Raw genomic sequence first — 22714 nt, forward strand, 5'->3', positions numbered from 1 at the left:
GGATTATATTCAACTCTCTCTCCCTTTTAGGAATGTTTTGTTAAGTACAGTAATTCTTGGCATTTAGACTGATCAGATTTACAGTTGTTTTAGCCGCACATCTGTGAATATTATCCTACCTTTTAATTTGCATTTGTTGCCAAGGTCTATCTTTGAGCTGCCTTTTAAAACAAAAAGCAATTATATTTTCTGCCTAATTGTCTGACAGGCCCTTTGCGGTCAGAATATTCTTTTAAATTGATAAAATAAAAATCAGCTTATCCAGGACTGCATCATTGCACTCACATTTCTGTGAAGCCTATCATGCATTTGTAATGTCCAAACCAACTACATTTGCTCTTATATGGAGCACTCAAGCTGTCACCATGGATTCCCTTCATCTGACGAACGCACAAAAGAATAAGACCTGACAAATCGGCAGCCTTTATTGTTTTAAGGTTTCATACAGAAAGATGCCTCTTCTACATTACAATTGGCTGCCACGTTTTGCCCACAAATTATCCAATCAACTCACTTTACAATACATTCTGTGATGCGCTTTGAGACGTCTTGAAGACGTGATAAGGCGCTATATCAAATGCAAGGATTATTATTATTACAATCTGACTTCCTCTGCTCTGGTTAGGAGCTAACTAACAGACCTTCGCCTCCTGGAACTAACAGAGGTTTTTCCCCACGACATCAGCTTGGAGCTGTAGTCCCGTTGTGGACAGTACATGTCAGATGTTTCCTGCTACAAGGAAAAGTGGATTCAGAAGTTACACTGAAGTCTGTCTCCTCACTACCTTCAATCTGGTCAGAATTACATTAGCTCAGCCACAGGCAACCCTTTATGCAGGGCACACTAACTAGCGTTTCTTTTGAGTGATTCACAACAACAATCCGTGAACTATTTTTACCTGCACCCCAAGACTGAGGAGAATCCAATCCACAGCCAGTTGCACCTCCTTTGACTTGAATTATCATCAACTGATCACAAACCAAAGATCATGAACATTTCCTTTAACATGAAGTGAACTAAACTGTAACACAAAATAATGATTGCAATTTCCCACAAAGCTGTTTCTTGCTCGTTCTCATCTACAAGAAGGCTAAACAAGCTCTGGGACACAACACTGCGTGAGGGACACTACATAAATGCAAGTTGTTGCTGTAGTTGTAACAAAGTACTGTACAATTCTGGGTATTCTAAATGTGGGCAAGACTCAAATATCACAGCGTAAAATAGTCTACAAAGTTCTTACTTGAAATTTAAAAGGTTTCATTGATTTTTAAAAAAAAAGTGTAAACATTGTACTGAACTGAGCAGTTCAACATTGATACCGCAATAATTAGCGTGACCCATCAATACATCCTTTGTGTTCTAGGCTGATCAACCTGTCCGCCCGCCCCTCACAATTACACAATTACACACTTTGCTCCTCGCTCTGAAGGAGGAGAAGCTTGAGAACAAAGAGGAGTGAGGTGTTGCCAGGCTTTGCTAATACCCTGAGGTTAAGGGGGTTGGAGTCAGAGGAACATTCTCACCACAGCTGTGCGTCCGGTCCCAGCTCCCTACAAGTCACTCTCTAACCCGAGCACTTTCAAAGCTCAGCCAAACAAAATCCGTGGCCAACTGACACCTTATTGGAGTCAAAGTTAACAATATTACTGTTGCCTAATTCTCTCCCCAAACAGTCAGTATTTCTGTCAAATGACCAGAAGGTGAGAGAAGAATTTGTTTCCAATACGTTTCCAATATATCTTCTCCCAAACCGATAAAATACACAGGCACTACACTTTACAATATATTCTGTGAAGCACTTTGAGGCGTCTTAAAGATGTGTTAAGGCACTATATTAAATGCAAGGATTATTATTACTATTATAAACAGTCAGCCCAGATTACAGGTGTTTCTACCCTTATATCAAACACTCTCCTCATCTGGGTAACCAGATATCTAATGCTGGCTATCAATCGCAACTTTACTTCTAAAGTTTTGTTACCACATACACAAACAAAAATCACTCCCTTTCCTTCCAACAGGGATCCTTCTGATAAGAATTTCTGTTTTTTTTAAACCAAAAGCACCGAGAAATGACAGCTGGAACCCGCTATTCAATGTGCTACTTTGGTATTTCATAAGCAAGCCTATCAAGAAAGCCATGAAACTAAACTGTGAAAAACATGACGGGCTGTGACAGGAAGGGGTTAGACAATCTGAGGTGATAGATTCTTCATGTCACCGAGTGTGGGGAACGTGTACTGTGAGGACAGGTTACTCAGATGCACAAACACCTTACGTAAGTTAAGAAGAGGATGAAATCCACCTGGTTCATGTCTCCACAATTAACAAGCGAGATTGTGTTCAGGGCTCACTGCTTGAATATACTCAACCCAGAAACAACCCTTTGTTGCCTGAACTCTCCACATGCGAATGCTGTTGCAGCACACTGAAGCTAGAAGGCATCCTACGCCATGGCTAGGACTATTCATAGTCAATCACTCTGCTGTTATGCTTGCGGGTCTGAATTTTACCAGAGAACCATTTGTGGTGAATAACATAACGTGGGCAAGTTCAACAAGACTCTGCTGGGACGATCGTTTAAAAGCAATCAGCTTCTGATTGCAAACACATAGTGAGCAAAGCAGATGAAAGACTGCCTCTGTCACCCAAACAGCCACCAGCACTGACTGAACATTAGTTATCCAGCACCCAAACAGTCTGTACAGATTTACAGCTGGCTCGGAAGTAAAAAAAAACACATACACAAAGGAACAATATTCAAGACAGATTATTTGTCAAAAGTGTAAAAAGCGGCTTCTTAATCTCTCTGAGATGAAAGCACAGCCTCGGGTAGAGGAACTCTGCAGCTTCAAACTCAACAAAATGTTTCACATCTGTAGGCGGAAACCTGACAGACAAATGGCAGACTGAGATGCAGGTTTTTGCCAATGAACAATGGGCTTCGCTGGTGTGTATTTATTTAGCGGCCAAGCACTTGTTGCTGAGCAGATTGTAAACTGTACGCACCGACTAATCTATTTCTCACTTTTTTTTCAAATCTGTGCAGTGAATCAAATCGTCTTTTTTTTTAAGTTGTAACGATCTTTTTAAGTCTGACCATTAAATTAAGGGCACACACCCAGAGATCACCGACATTGTTCAGCGTTGTTAGAATTTGTTTTCAGAATCAACCTCAAATTATTTTAAGAGAAAACATCAGACAATAATAATAATAATTCTGGCATTTGATACAGCACCTTATCACGTCTTCGAGACATCTCAAAGCGCTTCACAGAATATACTGCAAAGTGAATTGATTGTGTATTTTGTGAACAAAACATAAATGATGTACCACAGAGATTTATAACAAAGACACTGAGAACCCCTCTGGCGAGGACACTTGTTGAGCTTTCCTGCACACCTGGATAACTTCTCCACACTTTTTTTTCAGGCTGCAATTCTTACTTTGCAGTTCAAGATCTCAAAGGAGCAATTGGGAGTCGAGTGTACAGATCAGCCATGATCTTATAGAATGGCAGAACAGGCTCATGGGACTGAATGGCCTCCTCCTGTTCCTAAAGCCGGGTGGAAAACATACTCTGGTAGAGGAACTCTACAGCTTCAAACTCAACAAAACTAAACTATACAACTCCCCCACACTCCCCCCCCCCCCCCCACCCCCCCCCCCCCCACACCCCACCCCCCCCACACCCCCCCCCCCCCCCACCCCCACCCCGAGCTGCCAGACCTGAATCTGAATTCTGAAAAGGGTGGCACACACTTAACTGCTGTATAAACACAGGACAAACCACTGAGGGAAGCAGCCACGGTGCAAATTGCAGTGTTTTTGGCAAAAAGAACACAAATCAGCTGTTGTCTGGATTGGAGACTTCAAAGCTACAAAGACAGAGAGACACACAGACAGAGAGAGAGAGAGACACACACACACAGACAGAGGGACACACAGACAGACACACACACAGACAGAGAGAGACACACACACACACACAGACAGAGAGGGACACACAGACAGAGAGACACACAGAGACCAGAGACACAGAAAGTCAGGGCAGCAAAGGGTTGTCAAAATTATTTTTCACTGCCTCAACATCTTCCACTCTCACAAAAAAATCCTTCTTCAACCGTACCTTCAGCTCCCCTCTCGCCTCTCTACCCCCTCCCCTCCCCCTGACCATCTCCCCCCTCCTCGCTCCCTCCCTCCCTCCCTCTGACCATCTCCCCCCTCCTCCCCTCTCTCTGACCATCTCCCCCCTCCCTCCCTCCCTCCCTCCGACCATCTCCCCCTTCCTCGCTCGCTCCCTCTGACCATCTCCCCCCTCCTCCCTTCCTCTGACCATCTCCCCCCTCCCTCCCTCTGACCATCTCCTCCCCTCCTCTGACCATCTCCCCCCCTCCCTCCCTCTGACCATCTCCCCCCCTCCTCCCTCCCTCTGACCATCTCCCCCCCTCCCTCCCTCTGACCATCTCCCCCCTCCTCCCTCCGACCATCTCCCCCTCCTCCCTCTGACCATCTCCCCCCTCCCTCCCTCTGACCATCTCCCCCCTCCCTCCTCTGACCATCTCCCCCCTCCCTCCCTCTGACCATCTCCCCCCTCCCTCCCTCTGACCATCTCCCCCCCCTCCCTCCTCTGACCATCTCCCCCCTCCTCCCCCCTCCTCTGACCATCTCCCCCCTCCCTCCCTCTGACCATCTCCTCCCTCCCTCCCTCTGACCATCTCCCCCTCCTCCCCTCCTCTGACCATCTCCCCCTCCTCCCTCCCTCTGACCATCTCCCCCCCTCCCTCCCTCCCTCCCTCCCTCTGACCATCTCCCCACTGCTCGGGTCCTGACCCAACTGTCCAGCGCTTTGGGACGTCCTCCCGACGTGAAAGGCGCTCTGTAAGTGCAATCTTGTTGTTCTTCTTCCCTAACCCTAAGATTTAAATTTAAAAATCTCCATTAAAACCAATCACCAAATGCACTTCACTGATATAAAAAGAAAGTCTGTAAAAGTTATACAAAATAATAGTTATTTTTTTTAAAAAAGGGCTGCAAAGGGCAGGTCAGAAGACGTGGCTTTTCAGTTGATATAAATACGGGTTTGGCTTCTGGGGAAAGAAAATGTTTTCCAAAATGTACAGCAACAAAACAAAGAGCAAACGAACACTGACCCCCAACACCATGTACCTCGGTCTCGGTGACAGGATGGCTCACTGCCCGCAGGTCCAGGGCTCGGTTGGTCCTCTTGGCTGCCAAGTAACAGGGATAATCCTTGGCCACCATGGTGTGGGCACAGGGCGGAGAGGCTGAGGTTTGGGAGCTCACAGCTGCTGACAGTGTAGCGTGAAGCTCGAAGGCACAGCTCCCTCTCCCAGCCACCGTGTTGCCGTGTGTGATGCTCTCCCTCTAACCCTGTGTGTGTGTGTGTGTCTCCCTCTAACCCTGTGTGTGTGTCTCTCCCTCTAACCCTGTGTGTGTGTGTGTGTGTGTCTCTCCCTCTAACCCTGTGTGTGTGTGTGTGTGTCTCTCCCTCTAACCCTGTGTGTGTGTGTGTGTCTCTCCCTCTAACCCTGTGTGTGTGTGTGTGATGCTCTCCCTCTAACCCTGTGTGTGTGGCTCTCCCTGTAGCCCTGTGTGTGTGTGTGTGATGCTCTCCCTCTAACCCTGTGTGTGTGGCTCTCCCTCTAACCCTGTGTGTGTGTGTCTCTCCCTCTAACCCTGTGTGTGTGGCTCTCCCTGTAGCCCTGTGTGTGTGTGTGTGATGCTCTCCCTCTAACCCTGTGTGTGTGGCTCTCCCTGTAGCCCTGTGTGTGTGTGTGTGTGTGGCTCTCCCTCTAACCCTGTGTGTGTGTGTGTCTCTCCCTCTAACCCTGTGTGTGTGTGTCTCTCCCTCTAACCCTGTGTGTGTGTGTGTCTCTCCCTCTAACCCTGTGTGTGTGTGTGGCTCTCCCTGTAGCCCTGTGTGTGTGGCTCTCCCTCTAGCCCGGTGTGTGCATGGCGCACAGCCTGTGTGTGTGTGGCTCTCCCTCTCTCTCTAACACTGACTCTGTCACTAACACACACACCCACTCCACTCCACATCAGGGGGCGGGTTACACTGCGGAACCGGATTAACCCAATGGAGCAACTCAATCACACACACACACACACAGCTGATGGAGACAACCCCCCCCCCCCCCCCCAGACACACACACACACGCACACACACTTTCCAACGACATTCACTGCAGCTCCATCTTTTGCAAATGTGCTTTGACCTCTCTCAGAAGTTTAGCTGCAACTTATTTTAGCTGCAAAAGGGGAAATGCTGCTCTTGTGTGTGTGTGAGACACTCACCTACACTGGAACATATTAAACCAACAGTTGCCATTAGGTATTTTTTCTGAGTTTCGATTAAAGTTCTTTTTTTCCAGTTTAAAGTGAATCCCCGAGTTTATTCATTGAGCAGCTGATGCTCACAGACTGGAGAGGTGCCAGGGTCAGTGGGTGGGATCAGAATTGACCTCACTGAAGGGATGAGGGTTTCACTCTTTCTAATCTGTATTCGTTGCCTCTCCCAAACCCTAAACCATTCCTCACCCAAGGCGACCTGCTCCCTCCCCAGCCTCCCTCCCTCAGTGCCAATCATCACACAGCTTTCCCTGCCCCTTGGCTTCAGCTCAATTAGGCTGAGAGTCGGTAATGTTCTTTCTAAGTGTCTGACACAAGTGAAAACCCAGCACCGTGCTTTACAGTGTATCCTGTGAAGCGCTTTGAGATGCCTCGATGACGTGATAAAACGCGGTATCAAATTAAAAGATTATTATAATTATTATTGTCAAAGAAGGAAAGGTTGTTTCTCCTGGTGTCTTGGCCGACAATGCTTCAAAATAAAGTGATCATTGACCTCCTGGCTGATTGTGGGGCATTGTTGTACACAAATACACAGTCCATAACTAAAATGCTTCACAACCTTTAACCATGGGCACTATATCACATTGCAAAGATTATACCAGAACTGTACTAGTGTGGGCAGGATTCTCTCAGCTGTGATAAGCCATTGTAGTATGTAGTCAGGGTAATATCTGAAAACATTGGAAAGTTTAGTTTGTAGAATGAAGTGTTACACCATATCCTAATGGTGGGGTGGGGGGGAGGGAGGAGAAGGATTCCAATTTTTTTAAAAATTAAACTTGCAAACTGATTACAAACTGTCCAAATCATCCGCTTGGCTCCAATGTAACAGACCCTTGCTGTTCAAGTGTGAATTGAGTATAAAATCTGTGCTCACCTCCACTAAAATAAAATCATACATTGAAAGCAAGCGATTGATAACAGTGGGAATAAAACAGCTGTGAAACTGAACCTATATCTGGAAGGAGAGAACTAGCTTGTCATTGATTAGATTAGACATGACCTGACACTCACTGTACTGTGCTATGACACTACTCACAATTGATGGATTGATGTAGCATAAAAGTACATGACACTGAGGGTCATATCAATAGATGGGAGATCTATACAGGAGCATGCTCTTGTACTCTCGTGTTTTGTACAGAAACACTTGCTTGGCCACTGGTGCTTCCTATCATTCCATTCACCCATTATTCCATAATCTCTCTCTTTAGCTGCCAGAGCACGGCTGACAATTGGCACCAACAACCCTCCAAACCTAAGCTCTTTTGTGACTTGTGTCCATCAAGCTGTAATGACCTGCTCCTGGACACTGTGGACCAGCCAGCTTGGCTTTACTAGGTTGTCTCTCCCCTCAAACTAACCAACTTGATGCCGCTGGGTGTCCAGCACTCACTATTGTCTCTGCCGGGGGGGTGACGCGGAATATCAAATGGAAGGACTACATGACATGGTTTGCAATGGCGCAGTTTTCTCCCCACAGACAATCATATCATAGCCTTCTCTCTCCCCCACCCCCCAAGTCCTGTGACTAAAGCTCATGCAGACAAAAAAAAACTTATGGGAGCAGCATTGCATGATGTTTCTGTACAAGACATGGGGGCACCACATGATGGGATTGTCAGTGGGGGTGAGAGACGGTTGCAAAATAAAACACTTCCTATATGTCCCCGAGAGAGATACAAATTAAGAGATAAAGTGTATGCAGTGTATTCCCTTACCACACATTATCTACCAATAGCACTACGATGAGAATTGCTTTGCATAGGTTCACACACGAAACTGCAGATCAAGGATTAGTACACTTTGCCTGATGATGAGGCCCTGCTCCAGAATGCACAGATTTATATTTTATTTGTGGGAGGAGCAGTGGTGAGGGGTGGGGCGTATAATTAGAATGAATACAGTAGTAACAAGTGGGCATTTTACCTTCATTCTTTCCAAGTCCCATTTCAAGACTGGAACCTGTTGCCTCCGCAGAGCAGACACCTGCCAAAGAGATGTCACTGCAGTAAATCCCCTCCACATTGATGTGTTACAGCTGGCAGGGAGGTGATGGGAGCTCCACATCAAGAAAAATGCAGTTGGCCCTTGAGTCCATTTATCACACCAAGTGTCTGGCCACGACATAGGCTCATGTCACATATCCTCTCCCAATAATGATTTACTGAAATAATAAACCATCTCATTTGGGGGGGAATATACAATCTGTTCAATCTTCCTCCTGCCTTGAGACCTTTGTGCCTCACTCAGCCGCGGAGCTGGCTTTTTAGTTGCCCAACAATGTGCTGGTTCTGGTCAGGATCAGAAAATCCTTAATTCATGCATAAACACTGTGGCAGAGTAGATGGGCTCAATGGCCTGTTTCCATGCTGTGTCATTTTATGTAATTCTCTGTGTACGTGTTGCCTAATGGAAATTATTAGACAAAAAGGATATTTTGATCGAATAAGTTGTTCCCATTAAGGCACTATGAGATAAGAGTGTTTAATGTTGGTAATGTAGTATAGATCACTATACAGAGCCCATGACTATGCTGGCAAGTCTTCAGGTAGCTGGTCAGAATTTGGATGTTTTTAGAAATATGTATGTTACATTTAATTTCAGATTAATATAAAATTCTATTCGTTGCTAGGAAATGACTGAATATGTGAACCATATTAAACCATAAAAACACACAAACTAGGGCAGGATATCTAAAAAAAGGCAATGTCACCTTTTAAACAGGATGTTTAACTATTGCTTCGTCATAAATGTAATATGGTGAAATAACCTCTTTATAAGAAGTGGAAGCCGCATCTGTGACATAGTACATCCTGCATGTAAAGCAGAGAATATGAAGCCTGGTGTGAACCTAGATATTGCCGCAATCATCATCATCTTTATCAAACACCATCATTAATAATAATAATTAAGTGAATAAAATGACCCATTGTTTTCAACAGAGAGATTGTGGTGAACAGGCAATCATTTGAAGTGCAAAAAAAACCTTTTCTTTCCAATGTGCCATTGAAGCCAGATAATAAATCACATCAGCTCGAAAAGCACTGCCCTATCCTACCAATTGACAACCTGATTATTAAGGCACTCATCTTACAATTTGAAGCAATCAAAAAGTGGGCGATGGTGCGTTTCATCCACCAGAGTTTACAACCAAATATTTGATAACACTTCAAATATCAAAACCAGAATAATTCTTATAGAGAGCCAAGCGGATCTGTTTTATATAAACAGATATCTCACTATTCACATTCAAAGGAAATGTTTACATTCTCTTAAACAAATGTCAGACTTTCATTGTGACTTTGAAATCCAAGTTTTAACATTCTCTCTAAAATCCCGATTTATGTGATAGTTTTTTTTAAAAAAAACACATAAGTCAAGGCTGCAGATTAAAAGCTATTGACATTAAAATCACAGCTATAAAAAAATCTTCTCCTTGGCGGAGTTACTAAAATGCAGCCGTACACCTGTACACTATGGAGCAGGAAGAGCATAATGAAATGCTGAGTTGGTAATTGGGAAGAATGTAGTGTTGCACACAGCACACAACCAGAACAGCTGTAATTATGGTGCAGAAGGATTAATTGGAACCATCCTTCGGAACAGCTGGAGGACAGCTTGTGGGGGAAGCAGGAACCTTTGAATGTTTTTCATTCTCGGTTTCATTGCGTGACTTACTTTTCTCTCTATGCACAGCACTCAGGAGTCCACACTGTAAATCTTTCCAAAAAGGAAATCTCCTGAATGGCTTTGAAAATTGGACCTGTGAGCATTCTTAACTTTCCCCCCCAAACTGATTTACGTAGAAGTATAAAATTGAATTTTTTTTTGATTTCGTTCAAGGAGTCAGCAAAAGGCTAGATGATAAACATTCGTAAGGCATCATTAAGCAGCCAGTGACTATGACGGTACTTGATATGGCTCGAAAGCCAAACTGAAGAAATCCAGAGAAAACATCAGAATTGAATCAAATCCAAATATCAACTCTTAAAAGATATCTGGCTTAAAACCTTCAAAGCCACAACTCAAACAAAAACAATGAAGGTCACTGAGCTGCAAAACTGACAAATCAATTGATCTAGAGGCAGACCTGGGAATGCAAAGATTTTCTCTCACAGATAGTGGAGATGTAGAACAGACTCCCAACAATAATAATTAATTTGATACAGTGCCTTGTCACATCAAAATGTCTTAAAGTACTTCACAGTAAATATGAAGTGTAGAAACTGTCTATTTGTAGGCGAACACAGCAGCCAATGTTTGCCCAGAAATGTCCAACCAAAGAGGGAAGAGGAGGATTCTTTTGGAATACTACCAAAGGGATCTGAATAGCTAGTCGAGTCCTCGGTTTAATGTCTCATCCAAAGGATGGCCCTTGCTAAACCAATGCTGCCATGAAAATACTTCACTGGACTCTCAGCCCAGACCATGAGATCCAGAAATAATTGGAGTAAACCTGTTTTCCCCTTTAAAATACTGAGCTGCTTTTAATTCAGATTCCTTGGATTCATTTTTTTTCTTATCATTACCTTTAATATATTTGCAGCATCAACAATCTCATCATCTTAAATTATGATTATGCATCATCATCAATGTCCTGGAATTACAGATGCAACAACTTTAACTCACATTTGCAATGTCTCTGTTTCAGGCCAGAGCGTCTGTGGAAACCACCCAATTCTCCCTGAAGGCACCACCTAATTCCTTGATAATCATCGGTTAGTATTTGGAAGCAAACTCGATAGCTTGGCAATGTAGAAAGAAAAAAACAATGCACACTTTTGGCCAAACAACATACCATGGAAAAGAAGCATTCTTCATTTCACAGAAACTCTCTCTTTGGCCTATGTGTGATACATTCTGCACACAGACTCTGCACCCATTCCTGATAAAATAAGGCTTTTTTACACAATGATTTATTCAATTTCTCTTATACTGTGTTTTGGCTAAAGATGCTGACTGGTACTGGGGTATTATATATCTGGGCAGCTCTCAGGTATCTTATCCAAATGGTTTTATATAAGAAAACAAACAGCCAAATTGCTGTTGGCTGAATATTCCCCAATATTGAACCACATCTCAATCAATAGCTCAATAATGAGATGAATCATTATACACTTTCCAGAGAAAGTCATTGTCCCTGAGGACAGCTATGATTATTACAAGGTTACAATTCCCCCAAATCACTCCTGGGCAGAAAGCTTAACACTGAGATGGGTTGGACTTCAGACGAGACTCAGGTCTCCCATTGAATAGATTGAACAGAACCAAAATAACTACAATTCTTCTAATGTTTACAATCTTGCTTTACATTGGATAGATGTTGCAGTGTTACATCAAACAGGTCCTGCAGCTCACCACATGTTCAAAAGGCCTGGTTTTGCCAAGGAAATGATATCATCTGTAAAGCAGACAAAACTGGTCATTTGTGTTTAGCTAAGAGCTGGATTCCATTAATCAAACCAGTGAATTGTGAGGTAGTGTCCTTTCTAGGTGCAATAGTTCTCTCCCTAAATTGCTAATTGTTAATTGCTCCTGGGTTCAGTTCCTCTAATGCCAGCCAACCTCAGAAACCACTCATAACAGGCCAATGTTGATGGGTGAATGTTGGCTATTTCACTGAAGCCATGTTGTGGCCAATTTCATCCCAATTACATACACACATGAATTTTCCTCCTCCTCACTCAGTGTTAAGTCCCAATTGTAGAAACCCTCCTGAAGGCCGAAGTCAGCCCCAGCCCAGGACATCTAACTTGGCTGAAAACAGAGATGTCACCTTCCAGTTTCCCCCAGTGTCATGGGTTGCTAGAATACTCTTTTTGAAACTTCTACATATTCTACATATTGCTTGGGAGAGAAAAATGGGCTCATTGTTGATCAGAAACAGAGCGGTTTCCAGTCAACTATTGAAGGTTGAATTGTGTGGCTTCCCATCACAAGTGAAATTTCCTTCTAGTAACTGGCAATACAACAGTCTGACCAGCAGGAACTTCACTCTAGACACAGATTACAGCAGGGCAGGAAAGACCGATGTGACTTATTGATAAGTTTCTTATTTTCAATTCATATTTACTATCAACAACTCCTCCGGTTACAAATTGCTAAAGTTTAGATCATAGTATTGACAACAATGTCTACATAATGAAGGGCAGACTGTTAGGGGATCCATTGCATTAGAGGCCTAGCGATTGCTAGAGCTTATCCCCTTCATTAAGGGACACCCCTTATTTTAACATACAATATACACATGCGGGTCTTGAAATGAATATACTATGAGGTTTAAATAACACGAGAGGGCTTCATTTTTAAAAGAATTATTGGCTGACTGCCCTAAGCTGTCACTTTTGTAGACACAGTTTACAGTGTATGAACCAGACATCTTTTGGTTTTCATTTAGGTTTCTACTTAAAGACGTTGCTCTGGTAAATTACCACCTAGTTAGATCGTTAAAACTGGATACAGTAATTGTGGAAATGAGGGCATAGCCATGTGTAGGTCCTCATCACTGTGTGTGGTTTTACAGGTAATAACAGTTACAGTGCCTACCATTGCAGAGAACCCAATGGCCACATTTCCACATGAGAGGGTTGTGGCAAGTTCTCTAGAACTGGAGAGTGTGTCACACGTCTAGTTCCAGCTAAAGGCACTATTTGCGACTTGGGAGTCACTATTTCCAAAGCCTTTTGCTCACACAAGTCAAAAAGCATTGAAGCAGTCCCTGAAAAAAAAGTTCACAAATCAGAGAATATAATTTCAACATTCAGATAGCGTGTGTAACCCACTTAAGATGTGATGCGTAATGTAAAGAAGTGAACAGCAATAATTTTTACTTATTGGCAACGAGGAGAACATTTCCACAAGACCAGATGTCAAAACACATCCCTACTTTATGCATCAAACTACTAATTGGATGAGGTAATGCCTAACTTGCGCTTTGGTGTAAGCAATTCAGGAAGGGTTGCTACCTTTTTTCAAGGAAAGGCATCATCCCTAAACGGAAGAGTAGCACAGTGGGACAAGCAAAGGCCAATGGGTAGAGTTAGCAGTAAGGCCAGACTTCCGTCTCTTTGTGTGCATAGTGTTGTTAGCCTCAGTCTTGCCTTCTCAACCTCTCTTCCTTTATCTATTGTGGCCATTTCTCTCTTGCACACAATCTGTAACTTTATCAGATACAAGGATTATTATTATTATTTTAATGGCAAATTGAATGAAACCATCAATTTGATTTTAACAAAGTCAGTCATATAAGACAAAAGGCAAATTCAACCCCAGATTTATAACCAATATTAATAATAATTGTCGTCCCTTCAGAGAGTGCACTGATAAAGCAAATCACCAAAACTCAACTTGATTTTCTCCTAAAGAGACCTGGGTGTTTATGATGAATGAGGCAGTTTCTCTCCTAAGGTAAATTTCACATCAAAGGTAGCAGTCATATTCATCTCTTTGATCACAGAAATATTTCAGGCAAAGAGCTGTTTCCAGTCCTCCGGGCTACATCTCAACAAATACGCAATTTCCATGACGTCAAGTCAGATTATTCGTCTGGACATTTCTGAAGCAGTTTTGGAAGCAACACTAACCAGGACACATTTGACAATAAGACAAATTAGCGATGCGATGTGATGATGTGCTGGAAAGATATCTTTGTGTCCATCATCATGGGATGTCCTGACATGAGTTCCTTGAAGAGCGTTCTTCCTAAAGGAAATGCTGGATGAAATTCCCTTCATTAACAGCAACCGAAATCATGGGAGCAGGTAACTGCCATTTGGTCCATCAAACTCACTCCTTCCACAGAACATAAAACTCCAATCTATCATGGACTCCATTCCTCAAACTCCATCCCACCCCACCACTCCATTCCCCCAACCCCATCCCCTAAGGGAAAGTTCTCCATAGGTACTGATCGATGATAAACTCCAGAATATTATTTCATTCCTACTTTCAATGCTAGCCTCTTCGTCTCCTCAGCTAAATCCTTTTCTGAAGGAATGAATTGGATTGGCATCAATCGTGTCCCTCCCCACCACTCTGCAGCGCTCCGAGACTCTATCCCGTGTAAAGGGAGCGTCCTCCTGATATGAGAAGCACTGAACAAATGTAATGTGTTGTTGTTGTTGCTGCTGCTATATAAATGCCAGTTGTTGATGTTGCTTCTTTTGGGAGCACGTTTCACAGCTCCACAAGACATGCGGTTAAACCTGTACCCACTAATCCTCCTCTCACCAACCAAGTCAAGTAACATCCATCAGCTTTGCCTCTCACCTGTGCCTGATTTGCTAGATTGAGGAATACCTTGGCCAATGGGTATTGCAAATCAGGGCTACATACACATCGACAATGTGAGTCACTGACGGGATTTCCCACCGTGCTCCTGCCTGGCCAAAGGCATAACGTGTAATGCTGAAATAGAGTTTTTACCCACCAGCCTCGCATGCTGATGGTAATAGTCTAAACACTGCCCACATAATCTCCATTACAGGCAGTTTGAGCAGTGCCAGCAACAGCAGTCAGACCTGTGTAGTGTAGCCAGCAAAGGCTAGTCAGCACACACTGTGTGATGCATGTGGAGTCTACAGCTGAAACCGAGCCTGTGACTGGAACCCAGCAGATACCAGCCTTGGCACTGACGTCCAGGCTCTAGCGCAGTGATCTCAGCCCAATATTCTCAGAGAGAGAAGTGGGTAAAACTGGCCGGATTCCGGGTCATTGAATTGTTGCAATGGGCACAGAGGGAGAATGCCACTGATGTCACTTCCTGGTGCTACATATACACACACCCTGTGTACAGACTACAAATACAAACACGCTGTGTACAGACTGCACATACAGCAAACACGCTATGTGCAGATTGCACATACATCACACAGACTCTGTGTCCTACGGATCTGCAGTAACTTGAAGTGACTTGTGTGGAGTCCTGTAGCTCAGTGGTTAGAGCACTCGCTTTGCAAGCGAGAGACCTGAGTTCAATTCCAGGCAGAGGGCCAAACCTTGGGCAAGTTTCCTTACTCCACACAGAGCCTAATAATAATCCCTCCAAAACCAAAACAATAATAAATTGGTCATTTTCAATCTACGACTGTTTGTGGGACATTGCTGTGTGCAATTGGCTGCCGCGTTCGCCCACAAAAATACAGTCAATTCACTTTACAGTGTGTTCTTTGAAGCGCTTTGGGACGTCCTCCCGACGTGAAAAGCGCTATATCAAATGCAAGGATTATTATTACAGATTGCACATGCACCACACAATAAACAACATCAGTTGGCCATTTGTTTAGCACAGGAAGCCAGTTCATCTGTCCCAGGAGCCACATATACCCTGTGTTTCAAGTTACTGCAGATCCGTAGGACACAGAGTTCTAAGTGCGACTGCGCACGATCAGGAGGCGTAGTAAAAAGGGGTTATTACCCTCTTTCAGCGCCTTGAGACGTCCTCTCGATCTGAAAGGCACTCTATAAATGTAATTTTATTTTGTTGTTGTATACAGTTAAGAGATGTAGCCACTTTGAAGCCAATCGTGTTTATCTTTGGTTTGCAGAAACAACATATTTTTGACAATCACATACTGAACTTCACATCTTTGCATGTGCAGCAATGTGACTGGTTTTTGAGGCCAATCACAACCCTCCCCCATCGGTCCTTGGCTGCCTTGTTGGGAAAGAAAAAGAGCCTCGGGGAGATTGGCACAGATTGACCGGGTGGCTTTGGTGTCTGAATTGAAGAGGAACTTTGGTTCCTGGGATTTCATCTCCCAGTGTTCTTCAGATCAATCATCCATTCACCTCCTGGGTTAATTTGCCAGACTTCACTGTGTGCAAAGTGGCTGACAAAGAGCAGTCACTACACCTGAATGAAGTCACTGAAATATTTTGCGATGTATCGCTGTTTACAGGCACCTTAAAACGTCAAGTCATTTCTTTATTCTTCTAAGAAGTCTGTAACCAAGTACACAATGTTGGCCAGCATTACAATATTACAATACTCAGGTCACCAGCCAAGGAAAAAGCTGATTTTTTTTTACCCTCACATCAGAATTTAATAGTAAGATGAAGTTACCAGCGCTATACAGTGTTAAACGGTATGCACCCCAGCAAATGTAGACAGATACAGTCCACACTCACATAAAATCTACTGTGTTTCATAGACAGATTCTAGCATTTCAGTCTGAGGAGGATCAGTGGATCTAAAAGACTTTTAACTGGATGTAAACGGCTTTGAAAAGAGCAGCATCAAGTTCTTCAAATGAAACATAGGGTTTGATTCCAGTTTGGGATCAAAGGGATTATTCATCATTAGCTCATGGTGGGCTTGTAAAATGTCTTTGCTGCGGCTTTGAAAAGTAATCTGTAGCTACTTGGGCCAATTTCCCTTTTATCTGGTTGAGAAGCAAGGACCTGTGTGTGCTGGTGCTCTAGCCCCTGTGGTATGTGTTGCTGGCTGCCTCGGTGTAAAGCTGCCATCTCACAAACAGCTACAGACGAGCTCACTGGCCTCCAGGCTTTTCTGTGAAACTTCAGCTGTGGTCATTGGCAGGTCTCACGCTACTCCCCCTGGAATGCTCATTTACATCAGCACCACTTCCATAATAGCTCACTCAATAGGTTCAGCTGCTCACACTCCGACTCTGAGAAAAGGTAGACAGCTCCTCTGAAGAAACGGGCAATATTTTCCAAAAGTGTGTGTGTGTGAGAAAGAGAGTGTGTGTGTTTGTGTGTGTCAGAGAGAAAAGGTGTGTGTGTGTCTGTGAGTGTGTGTGAGAGAGAGAGAGAGAGGAGAAATAATTGTTCTTGAGCAAAGTTGGCAGTTGTCTCAGGAATTCCTATTCCTATGTTACAAGTTGATGCCAAGCTCAGTGTGCGATGGTGCACTAACTCTAAAGCAACATTGCTTCAAATGTAAAGTAACGTGTGCAGAAGTCATTTTATTTTTAAAATCAGTAAAACATGAATAGGTGATGATATGGGGCAGACACCCTGGGACTCCCCCAGGCTTCACAGCGTTTAGATTTCAGGTAACAGAACCCGTCAAGCTGACCTCATTGTTTACGAATAGAGTATTCTTAACTGATTCCAAAGATTTTGCTCCAAGGCTAGGGATCAGTAAAACCGTTCTGGGTGATCAATCCTGGACACAGCAGACCAGGTCAGCTCCTGTTACTGGGCACTTTGCAGCTGGGCGGTTAGGGGGTGGGTGGGGATAATGGGACCTAAAAATAAACACAAAACAACACAATGCATTTTTTTTTAAAAACATAACATCAATGAAACTTGCAGGTCAAGAGGGAATCTCCCAAGGGCAGTGCCAGGAACAGGTACTTGCTTTGCTGTATTTTGAGCCAGAAAGATCACACTGCAGTTTCTCCCTCAAAATGTAGTTAATGCACTGTACAATATACTCTGTGAAGCATTCTGAGGCATCTCGAAGATATGGTAATGCACTATATCAAATGCAAGGATTATTATTAATATTATATTCTACTAATCAACTCCTACCTGCCTCAGGCTGCTCTTTCACCAGTGAGCCACACACACTCACTCTGCTCTGAGTGTCAAATCTACACTGATCTCACTCACTTTTGGCACCTGCAAGTTCTGGAAACAACAATTTTCCCTGATCGGTGAGCAGTGACCCACTGATTTAGAATACATCATTTACTTGTGTACAATTCCAGTGTACGCCAGACACCATACAATTTAGTTTAACAATTCTCATCAAGGTAATTTAGTTCAGGATAATCCTGATACCTGCTATAATAGATCATAGATTTCAGTCAGCAGAAGAGGCACTGTGAGCTTAAAAAAACACAATATTACAAACAATAAATCAAAATGTTAAGTAGCAGAAAAAGCTCATTAGCTTCTTAATGTTTAATTTCCTTTTAGAAAAGTAAATAATAATAATCTTTGCATTTGATACAAAACAGCAACTTAAATGGAAAACGTCCCATCAGTTTACAGTGTAAACTCAGCTGCTGCTTCACAGAGCTCGAGTTCATCATAGTCTACTCCGTCATGTTTGAGGAGCACCTGTCAGAGGTGTCATCATTCAGACGCTATATTAATCCCTGTCCACCTATTTGAGGTCCACCTGTTAAAGAACCTAGAGACCAATTTGAACAGAGACTGTCAGATCCTCCTAGAGTTGTGGCCAACACACCTGCAGATAAGTTGGTGACTGACTTTATGGCTGTTTATGGGGTGACTGCTGTGCACAAATTGGCTTTCACGTTTTGCCAGAAACAAAGTCAATTAATTTGACAGCAATTACCTATGAAACACTGAGTTTTAAGTGCTATCTGAAATACATGGATTGTTAGCATTTCTTTGCTATGTAGCTCTTTGACAAGAACAAACAAAATGTTCCCTGAACCACTAATCTCCGTTATTCTAGTGTTCGCTTAACGTATACACTTTACAGTATATCCTGTGAAGCACTTTGAGACGTCCTCTTAACATGAAAGAAATTACACCGAATATAAGAATTGTTTCTGCTATTAATATAGTGGGTAAGGTGCTGGTCGGTGTCACAGAGGTCGCTCAGGTTAGATTGACGGACTGTACTGAGCTTTCTGATCTAATCAAAGATACAATAATTGGCCTTAATACCCACCGCCTGGGAGTGGGAGGGAGGGGGAAGAGAGGGAAAGTCAGAAAGGATTCCTATCGTGATCCTGATCATTTGCCTATAAAAATACACTGTCCCATTACAGTGAATCCTATGAAGGGCTTTGAGATGTTCTCCTGATGAGAAAAGCACTATACCAAAAGTGAGGATTATTATCATCATTCAGTAAACTATGTTAGAGAGCCAGGTCAGAGAGACTCTCACAGGTGGATCTCAGCTGAGGAAATGCTCAGGATTGGCTGTGAGGCTCTCTATGGTCGAATGGCCTGTCAGCTCTCATTGTCTGAGCACAGCTGAAGACTAGACACAGGAAGAATTCTCAAAACAGGGAAGAAAATTGGACAAAATATCTCAGACAAAATGCACTCACTCTCCTGAAATGTCACAGTATTCACCGCAACTAAACAATTTGCCAAATCCTTTCATTATTTAATTAGCTGGTTAAAATCAACCGTGAGTCAATCTGGTTTAGTAGCAGATGAATACTATCTATCAGGTCAACTCATGTCTGTCAAAATTCACAATGTTTTAAACATGAATGTGATGTGGATTTTCATTTTGAGGGTTTAAAGAGAAGGGAAACTAGATTTTTAAGCTTGGTGGAAAATCTATGAAATCTCGATTGCAATCTCAAACCCATTGTCGACAAATCAATAAACGGCTATAGAATGGCCTGGAGCATTTAGTTTTCTCCCCTCATAAAGAGGCAATAATGATGAGAGGCTAGAGAGGGTCTGGCTCTCTGTGAGCCTCTGAATATCTGTCTGACAAAACCAGTTAAGCATCAGACTTTGATACCTCACTGAACCCATCCCAACATCACTGTTGCCAGAGGCAGTGGGATCAAAATGTTTCTGGAGAGAACTGATGGTTGATTGTACAGTATGTTGCAATGCCTACAAGATGCAGTGAAGAGTGAAAACTCAGGAAACTATTTTAGCTGATGTGGAAGCCAAGAATCACTATCAACCCAGCAGGTCCAGGGCCTCTGGTCTGGTGTCATTTACTGTGTACAGAGTAGTGTAAGTGCAGGAATGACAGCCAGATTGTGATGGAGTGTGTCTGTGTCACACTGAGCCTTGGCAACTCTGATCCCCTATCAGTCTCGCTGGGACAGGATCTGATATTTATTAATTCTTTGTGAATCCAGGCTATGCCTCCGCACATTTTATTCACAACTATAGAAATGTAAGATACCCTGACAACAGTGACTAGGGCTCTACTCAGTGATCTTCAACCTCTTTGTGCTGTAGCTAACTATAGATTAGTCTGATAGGAAAATGGAGCAAAAGACTCAATTTATCCACAGTTGCTGTCTGACAGCCAGTCCATTCCTGAAATTATAATCTACCCCATTGCTGAAAATTAAATCATGTTAAATCATGCAATGTTCCTGTAGACGCTGAACACATGTAATGTGACAGATCCCTCTGCATGAACATGCTCAGTTTGTGGCTGAAATTGTGCAACAATAGCTGTTGGAGTAGCAGATAGTGTTCCTCTCTTTCTCCCCATGAATCACACTGGTGTCATGTTAATGAAGTCAACAACAACAACTGGCATTTATATAATCCTATTGTAAGTCAATGGAAGTAAATAAGAATTGGGGATATTATATAGCACTTGGCTTTTGCACTTGCCAGAAACGGAGCCAAAGAGCTTTTGTTCAGTCTAACTTTTGTCTGATATATAAATCTACCATCTTCTCTACAATCTGTGGCAACATTTCACAAAGGGAAACAGATAACCCATTCTCAGCAAAGAACGAGTTCCTCTCCATAACCAACCCACCGAACTTCCAACTGAAAGCATTATAGATTACCTTCAGGGATTATTTTACTGTTTGACAAAAAACAGAAACAATGTTGTGTTTTTTGCGCTAAGAATGAAAACAATCAGTCCCTAAAACGGTCTCAAACCATCTCTCCCGCACTCTCCCACACTCTCTCATACACTGTACAATAGCCAGCGGCAGACACGGTTCCCTGCATCCTCACAAGAGCAGAAGGAAAGCCAATGTTACAAGCCTGGTTGCCTTATTGATAGTGACATTCATTCAGACAGATTAAACAACAATCATTGTTGGAGGGAGGAGTCACACATCACATAATTGTTTCATTAAAGTGAGTGGCCAAATCTGTCCAAGCTAATTTATCAGCCACAACCAGACACCAGAAGTCAATTTTTTAAACGTTAAGGAAAAGAACATGGGAGCAAAGTTTACTCACAACAAATAAACTGATAAAGGGAAATACAACTTGCCCTTATATAGCGCCCTCCACACACAGGGTAGCGTCTCAGAGCGCTTAGATGGATTGAGGGGACAGTGTAGGAGATGATTTTTTTGGAGGTCAGCCGGGTGTCTGACAATTTAATGCGTAAACCCATTACCGTGCTTAATAGAATCCAAACCAGTAGGAATTAAACCATACATATACAGAATGACATCCTAGCTGATCTAACCTAAAGCAACATTGCCAGGATTTACAATGATGACTGTTCTACCATTGATCCCTGCTGGAACATGCTGCTGACGAGTGAGGATAAGATTAAGCTCAGTTGCATTGCTCTTCATTCTGAATTGCCCCCTGATTGTCACTGTCGAGGCTCACACACTAATAATGTTCCCATTAGCAAGTACCACAGGATAGCTATGTGATGGTATCCCACTAGAGGGGAAAGGATTCAAGCTGGGACAACTACAGCTTTAAACAGGGGAATTCACACCATGGCTCTGCTGGTCAGATGTTGTCAGTCTTTACGACAGTAACAGTGAGCTGGCCAAATCGGTTTCTGGGGAAAAAAATCCTATACATTAAAAAGTAAACTAAAGGGAAAAAAAACAACGTGGGGTGGGGGGTAAATTAAAATATGGTGTCTTAGAAGATTCAAGGTAGACAGGCCTATATACAATTCCTGCTCTTGAGAAGCTGAAAGAACTAAAACTAATTGTTCTTTTCATTCTGCCAAAACCTGTTTAGCCTCCCAACACTGCTTGAAAAAAATCTCAAAAGCAAAATTTATATGCATGAATGTATTAAAAATATCTAAATTACTTCCTTCTACATCGTACTTTTGCTTGTCACATAAATCTCCACTTATTTGGACAACATCATCTCTCCAATTACCGATCAGCAAGTGTACAGTATGAGATAGTCAGAATCCTAGTCATAGGAACATGTGTTTTGAGAGAACATTGGCTCTGGCACTAATTTGTTCCCCTTTCACTGTAATGGAAAAGCTGCTGCATTGTAAAGACTTTTCTCAGTCAGCGCCACAACAAATCCATTGTTCCACTAACATATTACAGTGTTTTAATCAAAACAAGTGTCAGGATTCAATGTGAAAGCGTTGTATGTTTTCCTGTCATAAAAGTACCAGATTGATTAATTACACCTTACACACAACACAGCATCTAGAGTTGACTTCCACAAGCAGCAAGACATTGGATTAAAAACTGCAGGAATCGGAACCCCGATTCCCGACGGATTATGAAGTGGCAGATGAAGTATAATGTGGGGAAGTGTGAAGTCATCCACCTCGGTGGCAAAAACAGTAGAGCAGATTAGATAGATTGTTCAGGTTTCCTAGAGAGACTCGATAGTGTTAGCGTTCAGAGGGACTTGGGTGTCCTTGTACACCAGTCACAAAAAGTTAGTTTGCAGGTAGAGCAAGCAATTAGGAAGGCTAACGGTGTGTT

General features: G+C 42.9%; 1 protein-coding gene across 4 annotated transcripts in view; it reads right to left on the minus strand.

Moving 5' to 3' along the window:
• The window catches only part of arhgef3 (Rho guanine nucleotide exchange factor (GEF) 3), a 97042-nt gene that overhangs the window by 21811 nt on the left and 52517 nt on the right, over window positions 1–22714 (minus strand). The window contains exon 1 of one of the 4 annotated variants that reach the window (XM_042339590.1): window positions 5175–5442. The exons of 2 other annotated variants lie outside the window; for them this stretch is intronic. In XM_042339590.1, the coding sequence (XP_042195524.1) occupies window positions 5175–5270 (96 nt within the window). In that variant the 5' untranslated portion in view covers window positions 5271–5442. Of the gene's footprint in view, window positions 1–5158; window positions 5443–22714 lie in introns of those variants that run through there. One more of the 4 variants, XM_042339593.1, reaches the window with a different exon arrangement.

Source organism: Callorhinchus milii, unplaced genomic scaffold, assembly GCF_018977255.1.
Source record: "Callorhinchus milii isolate IMCB2004 unplaced genomic scaffold, IMCB_Cmil_1.0 Scaffold12, whole genome shotgun sequence".
Lineage (NCBI taxonomy): Eukaryota > Metazoa > Chordata > Chondrichthyes > Chimaeriformes > Callorhinchidae > Callorhinchus > Callorhinchus milii.